The sequence below is a fragment of the Ostrea edulis genome, chromosome 4, assembly GCF_947568905.1.
Source record: "Ostrea edulis chromosome 4, xbOstEdul1.1, whole genome shotgun sequence".
NCBI lineage: Eukaryota > Metazoa > Mollusca > Bivalvia > Ostreida > Ostreidae > Ostrea > Ostrea edulis.
In genome coordinates this window covers 64,502,690-64,528,792 of record NC_079167.1, presented here as the reverse complement: position 1 = coordinate 64,528,792, position 26,103 = coordinate 64,502,690, and the positions used below count along the sequence as shown (strand labels likewise).

Sequence of the window (26,103 nt, the reverse complement as noted above, 5' to 3'; positions counted from 1 at the left end):
ATTAAATGTCCGAATCTCTTTGTATGCATTATGCCCTCACCTTATTTTGTGCTAATGAACATATATGTACATATATTATTGATATTTTATACCCTTGGAAATATTGTTTATATAATTACAAAATCAAATTTATGTACCTCATGTACCATTGTGAATGGTTTGAATGAATACAATTACCGAGTGAATAGCGTTGTAATGTTATAAAGCATTAATCATTACTGCTGAAAGTTTTCACATGCAATGTTGGATTAAGACAAGGCGAACATTTATATCCCGTTTTGTTCCCGTTGTATACATTACCTCGAATGACACCATGGTATATTCTAAATTGTAACAAGTTAAAGACACAGCCGGTCTACATTTCATTAAATCATTTGAAGAGGAATTAATTATGTATCAGAAACGTTTAATCCTATTGTATGCAGATGAAGATTTACAACACGCACTGAATGCAAAAATATATATTATACTATATAGAGAGAGGAAATTGAATGTTAGTGTTGAAAAATAATTTTTTTTTTTTTTTTTCAAAAGGTCTTATCAATGTTGAAGAACAGTTTTTATTACAACAAAACTAATTTCGTAATTAATTTCTTGTATCAAATAAATAATTTCATTACTTTTATATTTTACATGTACAGGTGTATATCAAAATGTATCGAAATTCGGTACCTTTTCCTCGGGTTTTGTTTTAAAAACCCAATATTTCTATAAAAAAAAAATTTGCTCATTTCATTTCCTTTGTTGTTTAGCCGTAGATTTTTTTTTTTTAAATTATCATTTTTATCAAAACTTTTTATCTAAAATATTAGATAGACTGTCCGAGTCTTCTCAGCATGTATTATCAGTCATTCATATCATGCATCAAATCGCAGCAAAAATTGGATTCTAAAATATCGTAATTGCAAACAAAACAACCTTCTTTTTTTTTATTATTCATGAAAAAAATACATTACACGATTGAGATCGAGTATAAATTTTTGGATGGTGAAATCATTTTCCTTTTGAGATGCTTTAAAGAGCCGATAAATAAAGGGTTGGTGCAGCAATCTACTTTAAATTGCATCGTCGTATACCCACGGCTGATATCTTGTCTTCGACTTTTTGTCTTATTAAGATTTGACACCACCTTTTCTATATCTATATGTGTACCTATAGAACAGAGAGGATCAGTTAAGTTTGCTGAGTTGACTGCTTAATACACATTTTCTTTCCGATTATATTTATTTATTTCATTTTCGTTTGATAATATTTTAGAAACTGCCCTAATATATCCTTAGATATATCCTCAATCTCCTTAGATTTTATGTCGAAACAAATGCTCTCCTTTATATAACCCAACCAATCCATCAGTATTAAAAATAATTTGTCGTCTGTTAACCTTATATCAACACCTGTGACGGATTCAACAGCCCCCCCCCCTCCCCCCTCCCCCCTTATATGATCCGTTTTTAGATAGAGAAATATGTACAACAACAAAAACCCAACAAAACACTAAAATATATAGGCTGTCTTATTTTGTCAAACCCTGCAGCATCAGGGGCTTCATCCTGGATCCACTGGGAACTTCTTATAAAGTCAGAACATGTCTTAGAACAATTAAACTACCACAGAAAACAGACAACACTTTAAAAAAAACCAACCAATTTAACAAACACATGTAGAGACTTGACTCCCACCCCCTCCCCCACAGCGTACTACTGCGCCACCCCTTTTGAAATTTCTAGATCCGCCAATGAACACTACGTGGTGTAAAAAAGTTTTTTGTCAATTTTTATTAAATTTGTCCTCAAATTAGTAATTTGTATCTAAAATAAGAAATTCATTAATTGGTATTTTTAAATTAGGTAAAATAATATTATAGCATGTTGTTATTTGGAAACTTAATAAGAAATCAAATAATTGGTAATTAAAAAATTTCAAATAAGATTAAATTGCTACAAAAAACAAAATACAACATTTTCTTTAAAAAGTTAATTAGGGTCCGTTGATAAGTCGTCCGAATTCAAAAGCCGAGCCCGATTGTATTGAATATTTCAACCAGATTGTTTTATTTGTATTTACGTTTACAAATCAATTGATTTATAAATTTGAAAAGTAAACAAAAATTAAATACTCTCTACTACATTTTCTCTCTCTTTTTTCTTTTCTTCTTCTCTTATTTATTTGTAACTTTCGAGACGTGGTTTTATAGAGTCCCCTTCTGCTATTAGTAAAACCTATCTACGAAGTAGTCTCACATGTTCATGATGTTGTTGAAAAGTTCTGTGGTTTTCGTTTGAAGTAAAGCTGCGTGTTTCGAATTCATTTGCAGGAGCACGAGGAAATTAATATTATAGTCATATTGAATTATATTACTATGGATTCTGAACCAGTGATGGTGCTTTCAAAACGTGTGAACCTGTTTAAAATGTCGGAAATAATTTGTAAACAAAATAATTTTCGCGTCCCTGGACATATTAGCTTGTAAAAACATTCCTGTTTACAATGTCCGGAGAACTAGAAATCCCATTCCTTAATGATGCACACGAGGATGAGGACGAGGCCGGGGAATGGGACTTATTGATTGCATTTAATGAATTAAGGCATCGAGAGAAAATCCAGGGGTCAAAAAAAGTGGCCCAGACATGGAGAATGAAAGAAAGAGTATGCATTTTACCATTTCATGATTTATTTTTAGGCAATTAGTATATATAGTATATTTGTCAATTCCCATAATTGTCGTACATTACAGTGCTATTAGAAAGGGGCCTTCACACTCGGATAGAAGAGAGTGCTGCAGCTTTTTACAAATCTGTAATATTTTTAAAAAATCAGAAAAATGATAACATAAACATGATGCTTTGCAGTCTTTTTCAGTATTTTTACAAAATAGCTATTTTTTTTTCTTTTAGGAAATATCAGGTGCAGTCCTTTACAAACTTTATATAAATTATATTTGTGTGCCATAGATTTATGTTCTCAATGTGAACACAGGGTACAAAAATTATGTTTGTTCAAATCTAAGAACACCATTTTCAAAAATAGCAATTTAGCTAAATTTTAGTAGAATTGAGAACTGTATTACTTTTGTTTGTTATGTACACTTCAAAAGATTTTGAATTTTAAAAAATTATGTATTGGACAGATGATATCTTTTATGAAATGAAAGTAGATGTAATATCTCTATAAAGCTTTAATAAAGTAGCATAGTTAGGCATTTCTAATGAAAGGTTACATTATTTTATTTAGAAGGCGACTGGCCACATGACATTTCTTCCCCAGATACCACACAAATACCTTGATGTACCTTATTGATGAAGTTTATTTATTTATTTTTTTTATGTGTTATGAGGGATTTTACATATTTTATATATATATCTTATGCAATGTACTTTTTTGCTGTCACTGGGCATGATTCAAAATAGTGCATGTTTCTAATGGAGCAATAAAATTGCAAATATTAATTGTACCTCTGCAGATGAAAACAGTGAGTGTGGCATTGGTGATGTGTCTGAATGTTGGAGTTGATCCGCCGGATGTTGTAAAGACATCCCCCTGTGCCCGCCTGGAGTGCTGGATCGATCCACTCAGTTCTCAGAAAGCGCTGGAGTCCATAGGCGCTAATCTTCAGAAACAGTATGAGAGATGGCAGCCACGGGCCAGATACAAGCAGAGTCTGGACCCAACCGTGGATGAAGTGAAGAAATTATGTTCTTCTCTCAGACGGAATGCCAAAGTAGGTGTTTGTCGTAGATTATGTAGTATCCGCTGTAGGACTGGACAGCATTAAGAACAAAACTGTATGATACTATACAGATGTTTTTTAAATGATGCATTCAGTATTGTTAACAATGGTGGTTATCAATATTACGGTAACAGTAGCAAGTACTTTTCCATTGAATTAAAATTAAGCAGATATATAGGGAATTTTGATAAACATCTGAAAAAGGTTGTTTACCTACATCAGGGATCAACATCAGGGTTGGGCGGTCAAAACCGCCCCCAGTTTTAACCAGTGGTTTTAACCGTCCCGGTCAATACTCCCCAAGTGGTCAATACTGGTCAATTGTGATTTAAACTGTCCATTTTCCTATTTTTGTACATTTCTTGCAAAGATAAAGATAAATTAAGTCTTTTCATTATATGGATCAATTGTTGATTAATATTTTTCATTAGATAATCAAATGTAATTTCATAAGTTTAATATATTTGGTTTGCTGAAACTGACCGAAATATCTTCAGTACCTACCAGAGGGTCACAGTTCTATAGCATAGCTTGAGGATTGGGAACAGACCTCTTAATACATGTACCTAGACAGATTAAGAATAAAAGGTAGCTGGACATTACCTGAGCACAGGAAGCAGAGTTGACAGGTGTTAATAAGCATAGGCTGGGACCAGAGATGACCAGTGTGCCTGTTATTGTTATGAAAACATCACCAACACACACCCTCAAATGTTTATTCAACAGTTAAAATGAAGACTGATGAAATAATACTTATATAGGTACATTGTTAAACTAAGGAATTTGAACAGAAACTTTTACATCTTCCCCAATTGAACAGAGTCATTTGTACATTATTTATTTAATATTATGACTTATAAGCACAATTATAAACTGATAGTGCATGTTATGAATTACAGTATTTACCATAATGGTCATTTAAAATAAATAATACAGACTATAATGACCAAATAATTTTCAATTAACCAGTATTGACCACCGGCCCGGTCAATACTCATATTGACCACTTTTTTGCCAACCCTGAATTCAACATTAACGGTTGTCTGATTGCCCGAGGCAAGTGAAAACTCAATTAGGACAAATGAAACTCAATACATGCTTGTCCGATGGGGCAAGTGATTATTTCAGTAGGAAATGTGATTATTTTTAATTGTGTTAAAGTTTGTAAATATTAGAGAATAAAGTCCACCCTTTGTATATATTTTTTACACAGAATTATAGATGTTTTAGGCCCCTTTTTAGTAGATCGTAACATATGGTATCATGTCAGTAAGTCGTTCCTAATAACATAACTATCCGAAGTACAACTTATCTTGGTCATGTTTGCGAGAAAATGGCAGCTTCACAACTTGTAGGCAGCGTGACAATCCTAATTTACAGGTTTAACTGATACTGACAGCAGTATGGTTTGACATTGTTTCAGAAATTCAGCGCTATCGCCAGTACCTTGCATTTTCTTACCTGTAATACAAATTACAGAATTGATAGCATTTATGCTCATTTTTAATGAGTTATTGACTAAAAACTACCGGTAATTCGTTACACTTTTGAAACATTTTATTTTCATATTTTAATTCTAATCATATACACGTACCAACAACACATCACCGCAAGTGTACATCCTTTGTGCGCTTTTTATGGTAAAAATGATTATTTCCCTACCTTGGCCTTTGTAATTTTCTTATATAACTTAGATGTTTGTTTGGGATTTTTTTTTTTTTTTTTTTTTTGCCTTCAATTGCACTCAACCCATAAACTTATATGAAATCATTGATAATTGGCTATGTATAATTCACAGTTGTAACCTAGCTTTTACATTTGGTAGCATGAAGAAGGAAAATTGGGCTATTCTTTGATTGTTGTTGACCTCGTAAATGGAGATAATCAAAATTACTGGTTGAAAGGTGTATTAGAGTAAAAATATTTCGGACAACAAAAATTTTCATTCGGGCAAGTGAAAGTTTGAGTTTACTTGCCCAAAGGGCAAGTGAGATAAAAAGTTAATGTCTATCCCTGTATATTGTATATAACTGTATATAACTAACCTACATTCAAAACTGCAATGAAGAATTTTTACTACAGTATTGTTTTAGAGTTTCGTCATGTGTAATTATAAGTAAAAACACTACAATTATTTATCATGTGATATGTTGCTGAATAACAGATATGACAAGCAAGCAAGCTTTCAAGTGGACATAAAAATGTATGCCGGTACTTATGAAATAAACAATTAAAGTGCAAAATATAGATAAAGGAAAATAAGTGTCTAGTTTGTATTATAAGTAATATAAAAAAACTATTGAAGTATGGGTAATTTATGTATAATCATGAAAGCGGAAATTGTTCTTCCATTGTTTAGATGGATGTATGTGTTTACCTCTATAATACAAACTTGACATTCATTTTGTAAATGAGTGATTTAGCTTCACAGTCACGCACCATTACATTGCTTGATTCAACAGAAGTTGATTAGCCGGTTCTTTTGAGCAATACTTTGTTCTAATATATTGCTATCCTGGCCCAAAACCAGGATTTTGCAGAGGGGTTTGCTAAATACCTAGAATATCTCAGAAAGCGGTGCTGTTGAGTGTTTTGATTTTTAAAAATATATAGAACTTGAGTTTAGAAACAGATTAAGGGTTTAAAAATACCCCAAATAGTAGGCTGACATGAAACTTAGGGGTATAGATACTGCTTTGTGGTAAGTTAGTGCTTAACACTTTTCAATGGGGTCAAAAGGGGTGCAAATGCAACTTGCCTCTACCCTCATCCCACCCCATAATTATGGACGTGACATCAACTGTTATTCTTTTAAGCAGGGTATTCTGTAACACAACAGGAGGGGCTACTTACTATGATTTAAGGACAATACCCGTCCACTTCTTTGTAAATAGTCCTGTGGGGAACCGGGTTAGAATAGGTCCTCATTCACCTTACTTGTCGTAAGAGGCGATTAAATACCACAAAAGACCACAAAAACAGAGATTGTATCACAGCAGGTGTGGCATGATAAAGATCCCTCCCTGCTCAAAAGCCATAAGCGCTTGGCATAGGCCTAAATTTTGCAGCCCTTCATCGGAATGGTAATGTCTCCATATGAGTGAAAAATTCTTGAGTGGGACATTAAACAATATATAATCAACCAACAAACCTTTGTAAATGGCTGTTTTATAACAGTAAACATTTCAACATGTCCATGACTCTAATAGACATACATACTGATACATGTGTTAACTATTTACAGGAGGAGAGAGTTCTGTTTCATTACAATGGCCATGGTGTACCAAAACCAACAATCAATGGAGAAATCTGGGTCTTCAACAAGGTTTGTTGTGAAAACAAGTAATGAGTGCACTTAATGTATTGACTTTAAACTTGGTGAATTGTAAAAATTGAAAAAAGGAAAGGAAAAAAAGGGAGGTGTTAAGGATCCTTTTTATTTTCTTCAGTGAGATGTGATTTTCGACTTAACTAAACTGTAAGTTAAAAAGTTCATAGCACTTTATAAAGTGTGAAGCCAAAGTTTGAAACATGAGACAAAATCTGTCAGAGTATCAGTTGTCTTGTCCATTGTAAACAGTCGTTATTTACAATGTTTATCTTATAATGGCCCCTGGTGAAATTTAGAATATTGAAATTTACTAAGTGCTGCAGCGATTACGGTTAGAATGTTATGTTTACACGTACAACTTATTGACCTGCATCAGCCGTCAAAGCATGAGCAAAAAAATTGGAGAAAGAATACTCACTTTATATTTTTTGCATATACCAAGCATTTTTGGTGTACCGGGGTAGCCCACTCAAAAAAGCAAAAAAGAGTTTTCAAGTAAACTGAATACACTAGCTCTCAATATTGTAATAGCTCTGCATATTCATTTTTATTAGGCGTATAGACATTAAAAGCAGGTCATATGGATGTAAAATTGTAAAGTCAGGCTTAATCTATTTTATTTAGACAATGTCTGTTTGCAAACTTTCTTGACAACTTTATTGCATATGCATTAAAGTTACTATAAAATATTAATTAAACAATGAAGATTGGTAGGATGAGTCAGAAAAGGATCCATAATACCAATTAAGTGCACTCGTTCTTAAATGTACACTGTACATGTACATTCATTCATGTCCCTTACTCTCAGTAATTTATCGTAAGCCCTGTTAGGATCCAGCCACCAACTCTTTTGTGGAGAAACCCCACACTGTTTGTAAGTAGGTGTGATTATGGCATTTTCTTTTGAATGAAGAAATTCTGCAATCTAAAACAGGAAAAATCCTTAATACATTGTTCATTTAATTCAAAACGATTAATCACGAAAGTCATCTTTTTTTCTGTGGTCAGAAGTGGCTGAAATGTCCAGTATTTGTTCCCTTTCATTAGTAGGCATATGCCAGTGTTTTTAAGGAAAGTCAATGTCAAATGTATCACTTGACAAAATAATGTTGCGTAATACCCTGTTTTTTCCTTTGTTCAACATAGTTAGTTCACAATGCATCGGTGGTAAAATTGCAGTATTACTTTAACGTTGATTTGATGTGTGACATTATCAAGTTAATAAACATTTAGAAATATTAATTTCGTTGAACAAAAGGCAATGAATCAGTAATGGTGTAATAAATTATTCAAATTTGAAATAGATTTTTCGGCTTTGCTACTTTTGCAACAAATTCGGAAGTATATTAATATATTTTTACAAAAGATATGTACAATGTATGTAAAAAGATGTTACTCTGAAAAACAGAACACTCAAAGGTGTACAAGTATTCCACTATCATTACGAAGTGCATTCACATATAATAGATTATTATAGAAAATGGAAAAGTGCTCCAAGTGATAAATACATGCATTGTTACACAGGGTAAAAGAAATGTATTAACATATGGCGAAATTTATTTCAAATTCATTAGCCTTAAACAAGTGTCCAGTTGATAAGAGACTGAACTTTAAATGTAAGTGTGACACAGGTTCAATGAGACGGTCTATCCTATGTGGGTCTGTCCGAGTTCAAGAATTAAAAAGGATACATTCGTTACCTGACACAAAATAAATAAACAAATATCAAGTTATGAATAGTCACACTTTTTCATTTTATAATGGCAGAGTTTGGGTTATTACTATTCCAGAAGTAAAAAAAAATTAGTTCTTGAAATTTCTGAACAAAATTTGCCATTCAGAAATTTTTTTGTTTATTTTTTTTTGTATTTTGTGTACTGAATGTAAATGAAACTAAATTTCTTAAATTTCACACATACCTGTACATATATGTATTTATTTCTTCTGCATTTTTTCTCTGTGTCATATCACAAAAACATCATGACACTCTACCCATTTCATATGACATTGCAATCACTTTAAGTGAGATTTTTAAAATTATAATGCATGCATCTCACAGTTAACACGTTACTAGATTTCTTGTGATGATTGCAACTTACAGAGCTACACACAATACATCCCTCTGTCTGTGTACGACCTTCAGACCTGGATGGGGAGTCCCTCTATCTACGTGTATGACTGCTCAAACGCGGGGATTATCATCGAACTCTTCAGGCAGTTTTCGCTGCAGAGAGAATCAGAACTGGAGGTAAAGAAATGAAAAGTCTTAAGCATCTAAACATACAGATGAATCAGATTGAAGATTTGTGTTTCATTATATACTGTTTAAAGGGGTAATCCAAAGACTTGACTTTGTTTTGAATGTTTAAAAAAATCAGATGAAATTGTAGTTACAGTACATTATGTATTTCATTATGATGTACGTGTATGTTGTTTCTTTCAGTCTACGTTGAATGGATCCAGCGCACGCTTCGGCGGCCCAGCTCCAGCCGTCTCCTCTGTCAGGAACTGTATACAGCTAGCAGCGTGTGGAGCAGCAGAGTTACTGCCCATGAACCCAGAGCTACCTGCTGATCTCTTCACTTCCTGCCTCACAACTCCCATCAAGATAGCTCTCAAATGGTATAGAAATTTAGATGAGATGTAAACTTCTTTGGAATTTCATTTTGATGAATTTTAAGTTCATATGCATGTATCTTAATTTTTCGTTTAAAATTGAATTTCTTCAGAAGCAATGATATGATTTGTATGTACTGTAATTTAGGTATGTTTTGCAAAACACTGGGAAATTAGTGCCCAAGGTTACCTTGGATCTTGTGGATAAGTAAGTATTTATCTATTTGCTGCATTTTCTGCTGAATGAGACCATTTTTAGATTAACTTTAAAATTGAGTAATGTTTCTATGAAATATTTTGCTTGAAGCATATGATGTTGAAAATTGTGGAAACCCTAACTTACAGACATGAAGCACATACAATATTAAGTAATAAATGTACCAAATTTCCAGAGTTCCAGGTCAGCTGAATGACAGGAGAACCATGTTAGGGGAACTCAACTGGATTTTTACTGCCATCACAGACACCATTGCCTGGAACACACTGCCAAGAGGTAAAGTGCCCTCTGTTGTTTTGTCTTATCGTGAGAACTATGAATTGGATAATGTACAGTAAAACATGCTTATAGGGAAGTGTTGAGGATGCTCAATTTTTTAAATGACAGTGAATGAAAATCACTTTGCTGTAAGTGTGAATTCATTATAAGTGTGTTCACTGTAATTGTGTTTTACTGTATGTGGAGACTGCATCTGTCCACAAATTTCCAGGAATCATGTACATACACATGTTTGATAACTTTGATTATTATGCTTTCCATGAACACTTTATACATACATACAGAAATTAAATCTATGACTACAAATTTGTTAAACTGTGTTATGTTAAGTGAAAAAGACAGCTTTTTTTTCTAGAGTTATTCCAAAAGCTCTTCAGACAGGACTTATTAGTGGCCAGTTTATTCCGCAACTTCCTACTGGCTGAAAGAATTATGAGGTCATATAACTGTACACCGATGTCCAGTCCCCGTCTACCACCCACGTACCAACACCCGATGTGGTGAGTGAGATGTTCTGTAAATGTACAGCGAAGTTTAATCATCAGCGAGGTCATTCTAATCAAAACCTGATGTGGAGAGTGAGATGTTCTGTAAATGTGTAGCGAAGTTTAATCATCAGCGAGGTCATTCTAATCATTCTTCATAGTTGTTCAGTCATTATTATTGTATAGCACGAAAATGAAGGATTTATTTTCTTGACTTAGAAATGTACAAAACTGGATTTTTTATTTTACGTGTGTACTTAGTATGGTGAAATGACTTGTGTACGTCAAATCGCGTGAACATGAATTTGTGTGGTATCTGTTAATCAAGAGTACTTGCATGTATTTTAGCACCAGAAAATTAAAAACGAGTAATTTTATTTGGGAAGTGATGCCTCTTGCACAATAATGCGATAATGAATTCCTTGCGTATATCTAGAAATCTACTGTATTATGATAGTATATATGTACTTGGCATACAGTATCAGTGCTCTGTTCTTTTGTTACAGTAGTAATCCTACAATTGTATATCAGTTTTCTTCATAATTAATGTGCAAGCAAATTCAACAAATCCTAATGTTTTATGGAATCTGAATTCTCAATACTAACATTAATTTCTATGGCCACCAGTTGATTTCTGTAGTGGCTTATGGATACCTATGGTTCAATGATTTCTATGGTGGTTCATTGATTTTTGGATGATGTGTTGATTTCTATAGTGGTTTTTTATTGACTCATGGTTGTGTGTTGTCTAGGCAAGCCTGGGACCTAGCCCTGGACATTTGTCTGCGACAATTACCTACCTTGTTGGAGGATGAAAATGCCCAGTTTCACCACAGTCCCTTCTTCACAGAACAGCTGACTGCCTTCCAGGTGTGGCTGTCCTACGGTTCAGAGAAACGAAACCCTCCGGAACAACTTCCCATTGTCCTACAGGTACAGAGAGGAGGATAAACTCTTGAGCATGTTACATCATGCAATTTTAACATACAAATTCTTATATACAGTGTACATGTAAATTTATGGTAAGGAATATATACTTTGATGTGTTTTATGGTGTAAAAGCTTGAACGTACTGTAGTGAATGTTATTATACAATGTATATTGAATATTTAAAACAAAGGCTGTGTTATTACATGTAGAGTAAAACATGGTTATAGCGAACCTCTAGGGCCTGTAAAAAACAGTTTGTTATGACCAAATTTTATTATCTTCTATAAAAAATTTCGTTATTTTCCTCTGCAATTGAATAAATATCACTTCAGAATAAATGTGAATTCGTTACAAGCAGGTTTTCCTGTGCGTGTACTTGTGGTGGGAAAAGCATTCAATGTATTTTCAACTGTAAGTCTACAGTACATAGTGTTTGTGTATTTCAGGTGTTGTTGAGTCAGGTGCACAGACTGCGAGCCCTGGACCTGTTAGGGAGATTTCTGGATTTAGGTCCCTGGGCAGTTAGTTTAGTAAGTCCTACCTTCAGTGTATGTAGTGTATCAATAGTTTCTGATGCGACATGAAAGTTTTAAATTGAGTCTGACATTCATTTAATGTAAAGAAAAGGTACAGACATTTTCTCTTTCATTTTCTGTAACATGTATATCACACAGGCTTTATCAGTGGGAATTTTTCCATATGTCCTCAAGCTTCTGCAGAGCTCCGCGCGAGAGTTACGGCCCCTCTTGGTGTTCATCTGGGCAAAGATTTTGTCTGTGGACAGTGTAAGTTGTAGTTAAAGTAAGACATAAAGGAGGAATACAAATAAATTACAATGAATAGACTGGAAATGTTTTGTGTGTAAAATAAATGAAATATTGTATATTACTGTCTTTATTCCCAATCATTGTACTTTCCATTAGACCTCCAACACAATTCATTTATCTGACCTTTTTCTACAGTCATGTCATTTTTCTACAGTCATGTCAGACAGACCTGGTGAAAGACAATGGTCATAAGTACTTCCTGTCGGTGCTGGCTGATCCTTACATGCCTGTAAGTTTCATGACTAATGATGGAGAGATTTCCAATAAATATTTGAGAAATACATAAACTTAGACATGATTTGACAGATTTCATATAATATACTTGTTATGGTTTGCAGGCAGAGCACCGGACAATGGCAGCATTTGTCCTGGCGATGATTGTCAATGATTACAAACAAGGACAGGTGAGTTAGTATTGTCAATGATTACAAACAAGGACAGGTGAGTTAGTATTGTCAATGATTATACACAAGGGCAGGTGAATCAATTTTGAATATACTGTGTGTTGCATTTGATACATCTGTTGGGTCTGAATTTTGATTGTAAAAAGATCATTATTGTGGAGGTTATATGCATGACTGTAATATTGAATTTCATCCAGACTCTAAAACAATTACGACGTCAGACTCTACATGTATAAGAACTTAGATCTATGAACTTGATTTTTTTATTACTACATCAGACTTAGATCTATGAACTTGATTTTTTGATTACTACATCAGACTTAGATCTATGAACTTGATTTTTTTATTACTACATCAGACTTAGATCTATGAACTTGATTTTCAGGAGGTGGCTTTACAGGGCAATGTGATTTCCATCTGTCTGGAGCAGCTGTCTGATTCCAGCTCCTCACTGCGACAGTGGCTGGCTCTCTGCTTAGGAAAGGTAACTCTCCTCTCCTTATACTTCTGTGTGATCAGTTAGAAACTTTTCTCAGTGCTATTGTGCGATCAATTTACAGGGAAGAAACTTTTCTCATGTTTGATTAATTTCCTGTAATTTAGATTTCTGGTATCTCTGTATAGTAGGTAGTCTAAAATGTGTTTAATACATGTATGTCGACATAATTAAATTATCCCAACATGACATGATCGCACAATTATAAATGTCTTTCGAAATTTTGATGTACATTTTTAGTACAAAAAGTGTTAAATTATACTGTAGCAATTATTGTATAAGGCATACATGTAAATGAGTGCCAAAAAACTGTAACATGAAAATCACTGAAATATGATTACTGTACATTTACCGCACTTACTAGATGTCCAGAGTTTGGTGATGTACATTTATATGCCCTTTGTACTATGATTATTTTATGCCTGTGGTATAGGTGTGGTCCAGCTTTGACAATGCACGATGGTGTGGGGTGAGAGACAGAGCCCATGAGAAAATGTCCATACTGCTGAATGACCCGTGTCCAGAGGTGGTCTTTTGATTTAGATATTTAACATTGCAGAAGTGTTTTCTCTCAGTGTGTGGAATTTATTATGCTAAATACACTGTAGTAGGCCCAAATCAGATTTACTAAGAAAATATGAGAATTAATCTCCACATATCTTGACACTTATAATCTCCATTTCCTGAGGATGACTGTGTAAATGGTATACTTGTTTTACAGGTTAGAGCGAGTGCAGTGTATGCCCTGGGGACCTTCATCAGTGTGTCCGACCGAAGTGACCAGGCTAACAACATTGACCTAGGAGTGGGGATGATGCTGGCTTCTGTAGGAAGTGATGGCAGTCCACTAGTTAGGAAGGTCAGCGTAAAATCATTGCAACACCTCGTTATATATGAAACATGGTACTTTGATGTTACCTATCTGTTACATGATAATTTTAGATTAAGAAATGAACAAATAGACCTACTGACTATAGCCTATTGTCAGAGTTACATTTACATCAAATGTAGTAGTCCATGTACATGTATAATTACTGGTTAAACAGTCAATTGTACAACTGGGTCCTATTCTCAAATGTCTAGGTTTATCTATTCATGTATATATCTGTCTATTAAGTTAATACTGCTGACTTTATCTTTGGTATTCCGTCAGTTTGAGTCCCAGTTCTCTAACACAGTGACTGTATTTTGTTTTCTGTTTATTTCAGGAGGTGGTGGTGGCCCTCTCAGCCCTGGTCCATCAGTTTGAGTCCCAGTTCTCTAACGCGGTGGTGCAGTGGATGGAAGAGGAGAAGCAGAAGGAGAAGAGTGCGATGGTGACCGGGGAGGTCCTGGGTGGGTGGAATCTTGTATCAGGCTCTACTGGTAACCACACCCTGTCCTTTGTTGCTTTTCTCTGTTGTCTTTGTGTTGGATGCCCAGTGAAAACAGTCCTCTGTCAGCATTTAGTAGTATTCAATGATGTAAAGTTATTGCATAGATTTTGATTAGAAGCACAATCTTTTGATATATTCTTCCTGCAGTGTAAAAGTTGAATTATAAGTTATCATTATTAAAAAAAATGTTTCAGAAAGAGTGTTTTCACTTGGTCCTTGATTTAAAATTAAAAATTTTGCACTCATGTATTTTGAATACATGTAATGGGTTTGCATGACCTATACAAACTTAGCTGATTTTTTTCCAGATTAACAAATTCAGTTGGATTGTATTGAATAGGGCTGCAATGATATGCTAACTTCACAATGAATATCATGATATACTGCAATACACATGAACATTAATTTTCATAAGTGTAACAAGTTTGGTATTATCTGTACATGTCAGAAGAACAATGTCTATGTGTACAGTAACATTTGAATTTAGTTTTTGGGGGGTTATTCGTATCAGTGCTGTCTCACAGGAAATGCTTCCATTTTTAGGTCACCTGAGTAAACTCAGTAAATAAAAGCAAAGTGATTCGAATATATCAGATTCTGAACTCAATTGATTGTCGTCCATCGTGCGTTAACAATTGAACATTTTAAACTTCTTCTTCTTAACTACCAGTCCAATTCTTTTCAAATTTGGTATGAAGCATCTTTAGAACAAGGGGGACATAAATTGTAAATTTCAGGATTCCTGCACCCCTGGGACCTTAGGGGCGGTGCAAAATTGACCAATTTTCGAAAATCTTCTTCTCAAAAACCACACATGTTTAAGAAAAACTAAATGCATGTTGATATAGAGCAGGAAGGCCTCTACCAAAATTGTAAATTTCATGATCCCAGGGGTAGGGGTTCTAATCCCAGGGCAGGGCCAAACTTAGTATATGGTGTTTATGTGTAAAACACTTAAATAACATCTTCTTTAGTGTTATTGATACTAAATTGAAACTAAATGGATATTTAGAAAGAGCAGGTAGTCTTTTTAATACCAAAATTGTAAATTTGATGATCCCCAGAGTAGGGGTTTTGACCACAGGGTGGGACCAAACTTAATATATAGTATTTATGTGTAAGTTTGCTGATACTGTATAAAATCTAAATGCATACTTAGGAATAGCAGAAAAGGATGTACAAAAAATGGTGAATTTTACAACCCAGGGTTTTTACTTTAGTCATATCTTTTGATGTTTTAATGTTAATACACCTATTATATTATGTAAATCCTTTCATCAATGTATGCACTTTTGAGAGCAGTGAAGTTTTAAGAACACATCTTGTTTTATACTGTTGCTGAACATTAGAATTTAGCTTAGATATTCAGAACAGGAAATTTTTTCTAGATTTCATATAGCCTTTGGGAGTAGTGATACTTTTTTGCTAGTACTCAGGTGACCGATAAGGCCTGTGGGCCTCTTATTTTAATTTGTGGGTTGTTGATTATGATATGAATTTGGTTCTCATAGAGTACTTTTCCCAGAAGCCAGTTTGTATGTATAACTAACAAAATAAAAGCAAAATGATTCAAATATATCAGATTCTGAACTAAAATAACTGAACCGTGATATCATTACAGTAGGCTACCTATGGTTGATTACACTTTGATTTCTCTCATGGGTATCTGATGATACTGGAGAGAGGAACAAAATGTAATCATCTGTGAATATCCGATGATGTATCTCAGTTTGACATCATGACTGAATCATGGTGTATTTCACCAAGATATTCTGTCTCGCTGTGTATTGTTGCAATCTTGATACTGAGCTTTTGTAAGACCCATTAGTTCAGTAGATATTCTCCTCTGTTGTTTGTCATTTCATGTGTAGAGCACCATTAATCTTTAGATACACATATTTACCCTGAGATCATATTTCATGGTTAACAAATATTGTATTTTATGGGGACATAAATGAATGAATTGGTTACTACTATGCCAGCCTTTTACCATTTCTTAGTTGATATGTTATTGGAGTTATTTACTCTTGGGAGTTGTAAACTGAATGGAGCTGTAAAATTGTTAGGACCGTAAATTCACTTGGGGCTGTAAATTCATAATTCCCATAATTCATACAACAATAACCACCATGCATTATAAAATTTTCACATCAGGCATCTACATGTACTTGTGTGTACATATAGAAATGTACATGATTTTACCAAAGTCAGAGTTTTGTGGTATCAATGGTATCAACCTTCATATAGCAACTTTATGAAGGGAGTATAGCCATTAAAAACCTCAAACCTTATTCTAAAGTTACAAGATAAGTAAACTTCTCCGTAGTTTGCATTGTTTAGCCTTTAAATAGATTTAATGTAATGATTCTAACAACCTCCCATGCTACTAGTGTGTTTTGTAGTTTGCTTTGTGTAATCAGATTATATGCTAGGAATTTAATATTTGAACAGTATATGTGTGTATAGTATGTGTATATATGCTGTGTATATATGCTGTGTATATATGCTGGGAAAATTTCTTTGAATCATTTCTCTGTTCATATTAATACAAATAACATGTACTGCACAGGCACTGTTTTCTCCCGGTTTATTGTTTATGTGTATGAATATTAATTTGATCATTAAAAATGTACAAAAAGTTTATGTATATAAATAGTCTTATGCGGAATGCCATGTATTTGTTAGGTGAATAGGTTTGACTTTAAGAGGATGATAAGATTTTTGATACGTAATCGTGTAATATCTTAAGTTATCATTTAACGGTAAACAAACTTGTTTTCTACCTATAGTGTTGGTTTTGTAGCCATCTTTAGATTTCAGCATTCAACCAATGCACATTTTAAAATGTTCATAGGCCTCCAGTCCTCGTCTTCTAACACGTCGTTTGGTGGATCGATCAGCTCCAATGACAGTTTTTCTGGTGAAGGCTCCACCATGAAGCGGACCTACTCCAACTCCACTCTCACAGGCACCACCTTCAGCAGTGTGTACCTGACGGTGTGGAAGGTTCTAGTCCAGCTAGCCACTGGCCCACATAAGGAGGTGGTGGACATGGCTAAACAGATCGTCAACACATTCAAACTCAAGGTAAACAAATTGTCAACACATTCACACTCAAGGTAAACAGATAGTCAACACATTCAATCTCAAGGTAAACAAATTGTCAACATGTTCAAACTCAAGGTAAACAAATTGTCAACACATTCACACTCAAGGTAAACAGATAGTCAACACATTCAATCTCAAGGTAAACAAATTGTCAACATGTTCAAACTCAAGGTAAACAAATTGTCAACACATTCACACTCAAGGTAAACAGATAGTCAACACATTCAATCTCAAAGTAAACAAATAGTCAACACATTCAATCTCAAGGTAAACAAATTGTCAACACATTCAAACTCAAAGTAAACAAATTGTCAACACATTCACACTCAAGGTAAACAGATAGTCAACACATTCAATCTCAAGGTAAACAAATTGTCAACACATTCAAACTCAAGGTAAACAAATTGTCAACACATTCACACTCAAGGTAAACAGATAATCAACACATTCAAGCTCAAGGTAAACAGATAATCAACACATTCAAGCTCAAGGTAAACAGATTGTCAACACATTCACACTCAAGGTAAACAGATAGTCAACACATTCAATCTCAAGGTAAACAGATTGTCAACACATTCACACTCATTACATTATAACACATTCAAACTCATTACATTATAACACATTCAAACTGAAGTTAAACAGGAACTTTGTTTTTATTTGTTTTATTATAAAAGATGTAGTTTTCTCGGCTTCCATTGTAGGCCTCCTTGAGTGCTCGACCCACCTACATGATTCAAAACCCCAAATCTTCATACTCCGCCCCCTCCAGCCCCTCTAATACCGCCCCCATACACAGGTGAGTAAGATGTACACGTATGTCGGAGCAATATCTCTATTTCCTGTACATAAACAAAAGAATACATGCCGATATCCAATTATGCCAGAAATAGCATGTTTTGTGGATTTTAAATGAAGTTTTTTTTACCACTTTTTGGAAAAATGCCTACATTTGATAAATATCTGTACATGAATATAACTTGATTAAAGCATAGCTAATTTCTGTGTTAAAGCACACCCCCACAGAATCACATACAAGAGGAGAATGTACATCTGACACCTGGAAACCACATGAAGCGTGACCATTCATCTCCCCACCTGTCCAGCAAGGGGAACTCCTACACCAATCCTTACCCCCGCAACAAGAAACTGATCACAGACAGAAACCCAGGGATGGTAAGCTATGTCTCAGCGCTGGATGTTTTAGTCCTATCTATAAATAGATCTGTGAGGTTGTACTTCTATGATCTATTCCTCTCCTATATCTGCAGGTGTAAATGGTAAAGAATTTTTCTGCTTTTCTTGTTTTAGTTTTCTCATCATGAGATGGTGAAAAACAATATTACTTTGTTATTTATGCAAAAACTGTTGACAGATACATGAAGAAGATTCCCGAAGTCTCACGTCAGGCTTGGTGACCACTGAATTCTTTGAGTGGAGCTGTCGCCATTTTGCACAGCCTTTGATGCGCCTCGCTGATGAGCAGGACCCAGAAAGTTCCTCCCATCACAGACGAGACTTCCGATTCCTTCGCAACGCCAACGTCAGACAGGAGGCCAAAGAGGAACAACTCAGAGCAGGTATGTGAGTGTGATAACAGCTCAGGGCAGGTATGTGAAGGTGAATAACAATTCAGGTCAGGTATGTGAAGATGAATAACAACTCAGGGCAGGTATGTGAGCATGATAACAATTCAGGGCAGGTATGTGAGTGTGAATAACAGCTCAGGGCGAGTATGTGAAGATGAATAACAATTCAGGGCAGGTATGTGAAGATGAATAACAACTCAGGGCAGGTATGTGAGCATGATAACAATTCAGGGCAGGTATGTGAGTGTGAATAACAGCTCAGGGCGAGTATGTGAAGATGAATAACAATTCAGGGCAGGTATGTGAAGATGAATAACAACTCAGGGCAGGTATGTGAAGATGAATAACAATTCAGGGCAGGTATGTGAAGATGAATAACAACTCAGGGCAGGTATGTGAGCATGATAACAATTCAGGGTAGGTATGTGAAGATGAATAACAATTCAGGGCAGGTATGTGAAGATGAATAACAACTGATAATTACATCTATTAAAGATCAGTTTCTTTTTCTGTTCATTGATTGCCATGTACAAATGTACATGTATATAACTTGTACTGTACAACAAGAGGTATTCAATTGCATTAGAGAATTTTATACCTTTCTTCAAAACAAAAGACATAAACATTTAAACTGTATCAAGTAACAGTTAAGAAAATGACTAGGAGATGTGAACAGTCAGATATTAATGTCGGATAATGACTAGGAGGTGTGAACAGTCAGATATTAATGTCTGATAATGATGAGGAGGTGTGAACAGACCCAGTCAGATATTAATGTCTGATAATGATGAGGTGTGAACAGACCCAGTCAGATATTAATGTTTGATAATGACTAGGAGGTGTGAACAGACACACTCAGATATTAATGTCTGATAATGGTGAGGAGGTGTGAACAGACCCAGTCAAATATTAATGTTTGATAATGACTAGGAGGTGTAAACAGACACACTCAGATATTAATGTCTGATAATGACTAGGAGGTGTGAACAGACCCAGTCAGATATTAATGTTTGATAATGATGAGGAGGTGTGAACAGTCAGATATTAATGTCTGATAATGATGAGGTGTGAACAGACCCAGTCAGATATTAATGTTTGATAATGATGAGGAGGTGTGAACAGTCAGATATTAATGTCTGATAATGATGAGGTGTGAACAGACCCAGTCAGATATTAATGTCTGATAATGATGAGGAGGTGTGAACAGTCAGATATTAATGTCTGATAATGATGATGAGGTGTGAACAGACCCAGTCAGATATTAATGTCGGACATGCTGTACTGTTTACAGGTTTTAACAGACTTGATGTGGAAGTGTTTGTAAACAAAAACCAAGGAGTTCCCACTGCGATTAAGTTCCACCCGTACGAGTGCCATGTGGGCGTGGCGGACAAGGACGGGGTGTGGTGAGTATACAGAGTGTACTACCGGGATCAGGACTGGGGTAGTCATCAGGGCCATGAAGGGCGAGATTGTCACATAAAATTCACCTCTCTTATCTGTTTAACTGAAATTTCAGTCACCTACTGTACAGGTATGTTGGTGCTGCTAAACATATTAAAAACATACAAATACACTGTACAGACCCTAAGTGTTGGACTTAATGTGGTCTGGACTGTGCACATTATGGAAATAGAGATTTATCTTCATTAGTTTGAATAAGTGAAAATTAATATCGCTTAACTTACGCATATTCTGTATTCGGAGGACTAAGTTATTACATGTTGTACATGTGTGTTAGCTTAATTAAGGATAATAGTGGTGTATTGTTTTGTTTTTAAGTTTCTGGGACTGGGAACAAGGAACCAAGATTAACTATATCTACAATGAAAACCTGAAAAACACCAAGATATCAGCCATGGATTTCATCAATCCTCACGATGAATCGCTGCTTCTGTGTGGAACTGGTGAGTCTCATCTACACGAGAATGAACATTCGATGTCTTACTGTGTTACGTATCTCAAGTTTGTATTGCTCAGCATGCTTTCCACATCTTATCAAGAAGAGAGAACAAGTCTTTGATTTACCAAGTAAATTCATTTTAGTTTACAGTTTTAAATCTTCTATTAACAGATGATGGGGCTGTCAGGATATGGAGAAATTACCTTACAGAGGGGTACGACGGCAAGGAATTAGTGTCAGCATTTCAAGCAATATCGGACTTAATTCCAACTGTCAGACGTGAGTTACCAGAACGTTTGTCTCAATGCTGGTGGTTATTGATGTCGAGGTTGTTACGAGATTGAATTTTTGTTTTGTAGAAATGAAATTTTCAACTTTTGAAATACTGGCTACCTGGTTTAACATTAATTTGTCTTCGTTTCTAGGAGCTGGCCTTGTGTTGGACTGGGAGCAGGAATCTGGAATGTTGTTGGCCTCCGGGGACGTCCGCATCATACGGATCTGGGATTCTCAGAGAGAAACCAAAGTCCAGGTAAACTCCATATGGCGCTGAGATCTAGATATCTGATTATGAAGAGAGAAAGGGTTCAGAAATATCATTCATACCAATAAAAGGGATGTGGAATTGTCTATTTGTGTTCAAATTTAGCAATAAGAGGAAATAGTATTTAGACCCAATATACATGGATGCAATTTTCATCTCTCTCAGCTTATATACAGTTAGGCTGTGGTTATGACTTTAAATTTTCCCAGTTGTTGTAACACAAGTAATGGTCTTTTTAGGATATACCCACGGGGGCGGAGAGCTGTGTGACAAGCCTGGCCTCAGATTCGTGTGGGCGATCATTGCTGATCGCAGGTTGTGGTGATGGGACGGTACGGCTGTTTGACAGACGACTGGCTCAATCAGAATGGTAAGAAACCCATCGTGTAGTGTTACAAACTTTGAATGGACTGGATTAGTGCAGTAGATTGTTAGCTACATGTATCTTTTGAATGAACGTGATTACATGTAGATTACCTGATTGTTAGTTATCTTTGAAATGGACTTTATTAGTTCACTATAGTAAAAAAAACCTTTGTATGACCTTGACAAATGACCTATTACAAGAGGTGATCACTAGTGATGTACAGGTCAGTCAGCGCATATTAGAATTGTTAATGAATATCTCATGAAACACAATATTAGAATTGTTAATGAATATCTCATTAATGAATATCTCATGAAACACAATATTAGAATTGTTAATGAATATCTCATGAAACACAAAAATATTAGAATTGCAAGCCTCTGCTTAATTACGCTCAAATGCCGCTGAGCTTTCAAATCAATTTTATTATCCGAAACATTGGCGAGTTTCACATCTCAGCATCCGAGGTTAAAATGCAAATGGCAGGGTGGCAAGGGGAATAACCGCTCATGCACAGTCACGTGCTATTGAGGACCGGTATATTAGAAAACTTCCCCAAGCAAATACAGTCAATTTTTGTGCAGGATATTATTACAGTACACTTCACACAGCCTTTATTAGATTACATTGTAAAAAGCATTGAATATCGTACATTATCTATGAATTGTGTATGTAATAATTTTTTTTTCAGTCGTGTGATGACTTTGAGGGAGCATAATAGATGGGTTGTGAAAGTTCACCTTCAGAAAGGTTCGGAGGGCAACATTGTCAGTGCCAGGTAAGTACAGTATACATACGAAAAAAGTAATGGATGCCCATCTCTTCACATGAGTTAGTGATGACATCAACTACATCACATACTATTTCTGAGATTCAAAGATAACTAACACACATAAACATCTCTATTGAAGGTATCTACTGTATTTACTCTTAAAAATGGGATGATGAAGATGAGGAAAAGAGGATAAAACAAAATTTGTTTGTGAAACACTATATCCCAGAATGTGGTGGCACTCAGTTGTGGCAATTAGACCTTGACCTTTATCATTCATAGTTTTTACCTTGACTTTCGGTTTACCAACTATGAAGTGTCTCTATCTTCTATAGTTCAAATACGTTCAGACCAAAATTCAAGTTGTAGACAAAAAAAGAGATGGACAGATAAAAAACACTATGACCTCAATTCTCCATTTCAAGGAAATAGAAATAAACATGTGAATGTATGATAATTCCAATGGAGATAGTACTTCCCATTATCAGATTAAGGTTTGCATGTTTGAAATCAAAATAACACCAATTTACGTGTACTGTATGCTTTCATTGCTAGAAAACCTTTTAATTGATTTGTAGTAATGCAGGAGACATAAAATTTTGGGACCCACGCTTTACGGAGTCCGTCAGAACGTTAAACCTGGCTCCAGGAATCACGGCTCTCGAGCTTCACAAACATGCGGATGTGTTAGCCTGGTAAGCTTATGAACAGTTCGTGGACGATGACAGTCAGTTTTAATTTTTCTCTGCTGTTTATTTATAAAGTTGTTCCTTTACATTTTCACAGTGGCTCATTAAACCAGTTTATTGGTGTATACAACACGTCAGGGGACAATCTGAGTACAATCAAGTACCACGAGGGATTCCTGGGACAGAGGATCGGGGCAGCCAATTGTATGGCATTCCACCCTCACAAGGTATGTACTGGTTCTCGTGGAACTGGGAACTTTAATCTAAAATGCTGCGTACTTGTGCACTAAATACTGTGGAATCATTAGAATTCGTGGTGGCTCAATTTTCGTGGAATTCGTGGGTACCCCTCACCCACGAATTTACATCCTCAACAAATAAAGACAACTAGTATACAAGAATCTTACAAATATATAAATCCACAAAATTACATCCCCACGAACCCGTAAAAATTCAGCAACCCACGAAAATTGGCCCCCACAAATTTAAATGATTCTACAGTACATGTATAGCATTGATTACTGAGGCAGTTACTTATAATTGTATCAGTGCGTGAATTTTATTTTTTTAGCTCTTTGACAAAAAATATTGAAGCACTTAACTGAGGACAGGGACTGTTCTGGGGTTTTTTTTCTTGGTGGAGTGGGGGGTGTTAACTTTTTGGGAAAAAATTGAAGCTTATGACTGAGAATGGAGACTGTTCTGTGTGGAGTGTTGGTTTATAAATATATCTGTTTGATAATTGTACGTCTGTTCTCTGTTTACAGGTGAAGCTGGCAGCTGGTAGTACAGACAGCTTTATATCGGTATACTCCACCCCGATCAAGCGAAGCTGATGAAGAGCTGCACCGTAATATATACTCAGTCTTTCATTTGATTTTTAAAATGAGGAGATGTTCCAAGATTTGCTGTTTTATTAATGTGATACGTGGGAGACAAGGAAATACATTAACATAATATGTGTATGTTCATTATTAACTGTCCATTTGTGACTAGTCATGGACCATTGATATGTACAATGATGTATTATGATAGGTAGGGGGCACCTGCTGACATACTATATAGACTGGTGTGTTTTAGTTTTAATATGTAGAAAATGTATAGGAGTACTGTACGTTAGGTGTGCTTCAACACATTATTAGATTGTTGTCCGACTTTACTAGTATGATGTATTTAACCTGAATGGGATTTTTTATTATAAGGTACATGCATTGTACACGATGTTAAATGATATAATTGTGTTTGTAATTACTATACATGATATAAATTCAAAGGTGAACTTTATGTATTTTTACTGCCATGATGTATGCGATATGTTAAAGAGAAACTCCAAATTCATGAAAAACTTTGTCAGATACAGGGACTTGCAGTTTTAGATTGCATGCATGGACCAATAAACAGATGACCTATATCTATATACAGCTGTGTTGTATGTACAACCAGCAGGTATACATGTCACTATGTGTCATACTTCTATTACATTTCATTTCATTCGTCATGCTCCAGTGTGCGATTTTCAAGAAGGAAAAAAATCATTTAGTTTGGGCTTGATGTGAATGTAGGTTGTTTTATTTTTGGTTGTTGCAGCAATACACATGACTTTTACTACAGAAATTCACTTCCCAAAACAGAATACCTCTACAAAGTGTATTATAGATTGGCAAACTGTAGTTTTGCAGCAAGTGTATATTACTAATGAAACCACGGGGTCACAATTATTTAAATCAGTAATCTACATCAGAATTTTTTTTCCACATACAGTTCATGTCGTTACAAAATTAACTGGACTTTTGTGTAGGACTGCTTGCCAAGTTATAAATGTACTTACAGGTACTACTTCACACTAGAATCTAGATGACTGATAATTTACATGTGCACGAGAGAAAGCCTCCACAAAGCTGCATATACTGTGACGTTCTTTGTAGATGTACATGATGGTATCTGTATGGACCTCAATGTGAATACAGTACAATAAAGCTGATAGTGTGGGGTTAAACATGGGGGTAACTATATTTTCTGTGTTCATTTTGTAATTTTAATGATTAGTTGCTGGTTTTAATCAACCAACATTTAAAAAGAATTGTTAAATTCTAAAGGGAATTATGGGAAGATTTTGGACATTAAAATGTGAGGTTATGAAGGAGTTTGATAAATTGTTGCAACTTCAAAGTTTGATTTTCAGAATAAAAATGTAAGCATTGTCGTGTGGATGATGCGTTTTAATTCAGATTTTCATTTAGAAGAAATTGTGATGGGAATTGGAGTTCCCTTCCTGTCATGTTTGTCACCTTGACAATGGCCGATAGCTACAGGTCTATGCAAATAAAATCACTGTTAATGTGTAAGCTGATTTACAATCCATTTTTACTATCCAATGGAAAGGAAAATGGATCCAACAATACAATAAATGAGAAGACTAATAAATGTACTGAAATTTTTGTTA

At 35.0% G+C, this 26,103-nt stretch overlaps 1 protein-coding gene across 2 annotated transcripts; it reads left to right on the top strand.

The window, feature by feature from the left end:
* The first annotated feature begins 2,209 nt into the window (after positions 1 to 2,209).
* Positions 2,210 to 26,098, top strand: LOC125672176 (regulatory-associated protein of mTOR-like). 2 transcript variants are annotated; one of them, XM_048908297.2, is made up of 30 exons: positions 2,210 to 2,646; positions 3,461 to 3,718; positions 6,972 to 7,052; positions 9,160 to 9,306; positions 9,502 to 9,680; positions 9,823 to 9,882; positions 10,067 to 10,167; positions 10,526 to 10,670; positions 11,408 to 11,588; positions 12,032 to 12,115; positions 12,260 to 12,370; positions 12,567 to 12,641; positions 12,751 to 12,816; positions 13,202 to 13,300; positions 13,746 to 13,838; positions 14,034 to 14,171; positions 14,521 to 14,647; positions 17,543 to 17,775; positions 18,501 to 18,595; positions 18,810 to 18,972; positions 19,172 to 19,376; positions 20,677 to 20,791; positions 21,168 to 21,292; positions 21,460 to 21,567; positions 21,714 to 21,820; positions 22,072 to 22,202; positions 22,891 to 22,977; positions 23,550 to 23,666; positions 23,758 to 23,887; positions 24,428 to 26,098. In XM_048908297.2, exons 1-30 carry the CDS (start codon positions 2,488 to 2,490, stop codon positions 24,494 to 24,496), a joined length of 3,789 nt encoding a protein of 1,262 aa, XP_048764254.2. In that variant the 5' UTR covers positions 2,210 to 2,487; the 3' UTR covers positions 24,497 to 26,098. The 2 variants fall into 2 exon arrangements, with proteins under 2 accessions (XP_048764254.2, XP_048764251.2); XM_048908294.2 differs by having other exon boundaries at positions 14,521 to 14,677.
* The last annotated feature ends 5 nt before the right edge of the window (positions 26,099 to 26,103 follow it).

Excerpts from the sequence above, each read along its gene's own strand:
- LOC125672176 (XM_048908294.2), top strand. The coding sequence starts at position 2,488 with ATGTCCGGAGAACTAGAAATCCCATTCCTTAATGATGCACACGAGGAT. Across the intron at positions 3,719-6,971 it reads CTCTCAGACGGAATGCCAAA|GAGGAGAGAGTTCTGTTTCA; the intron begins GTAGGTGTTTGT and ends AACTATTTACAG. Across the intron at positions 21,821-22,071 it reads AGAGAGAAACCAAAGTCCAG|GATATACCCACGGGGGCGGA; the intron begins GTAAACTCCATA and ends TGGTCTTTTTAG.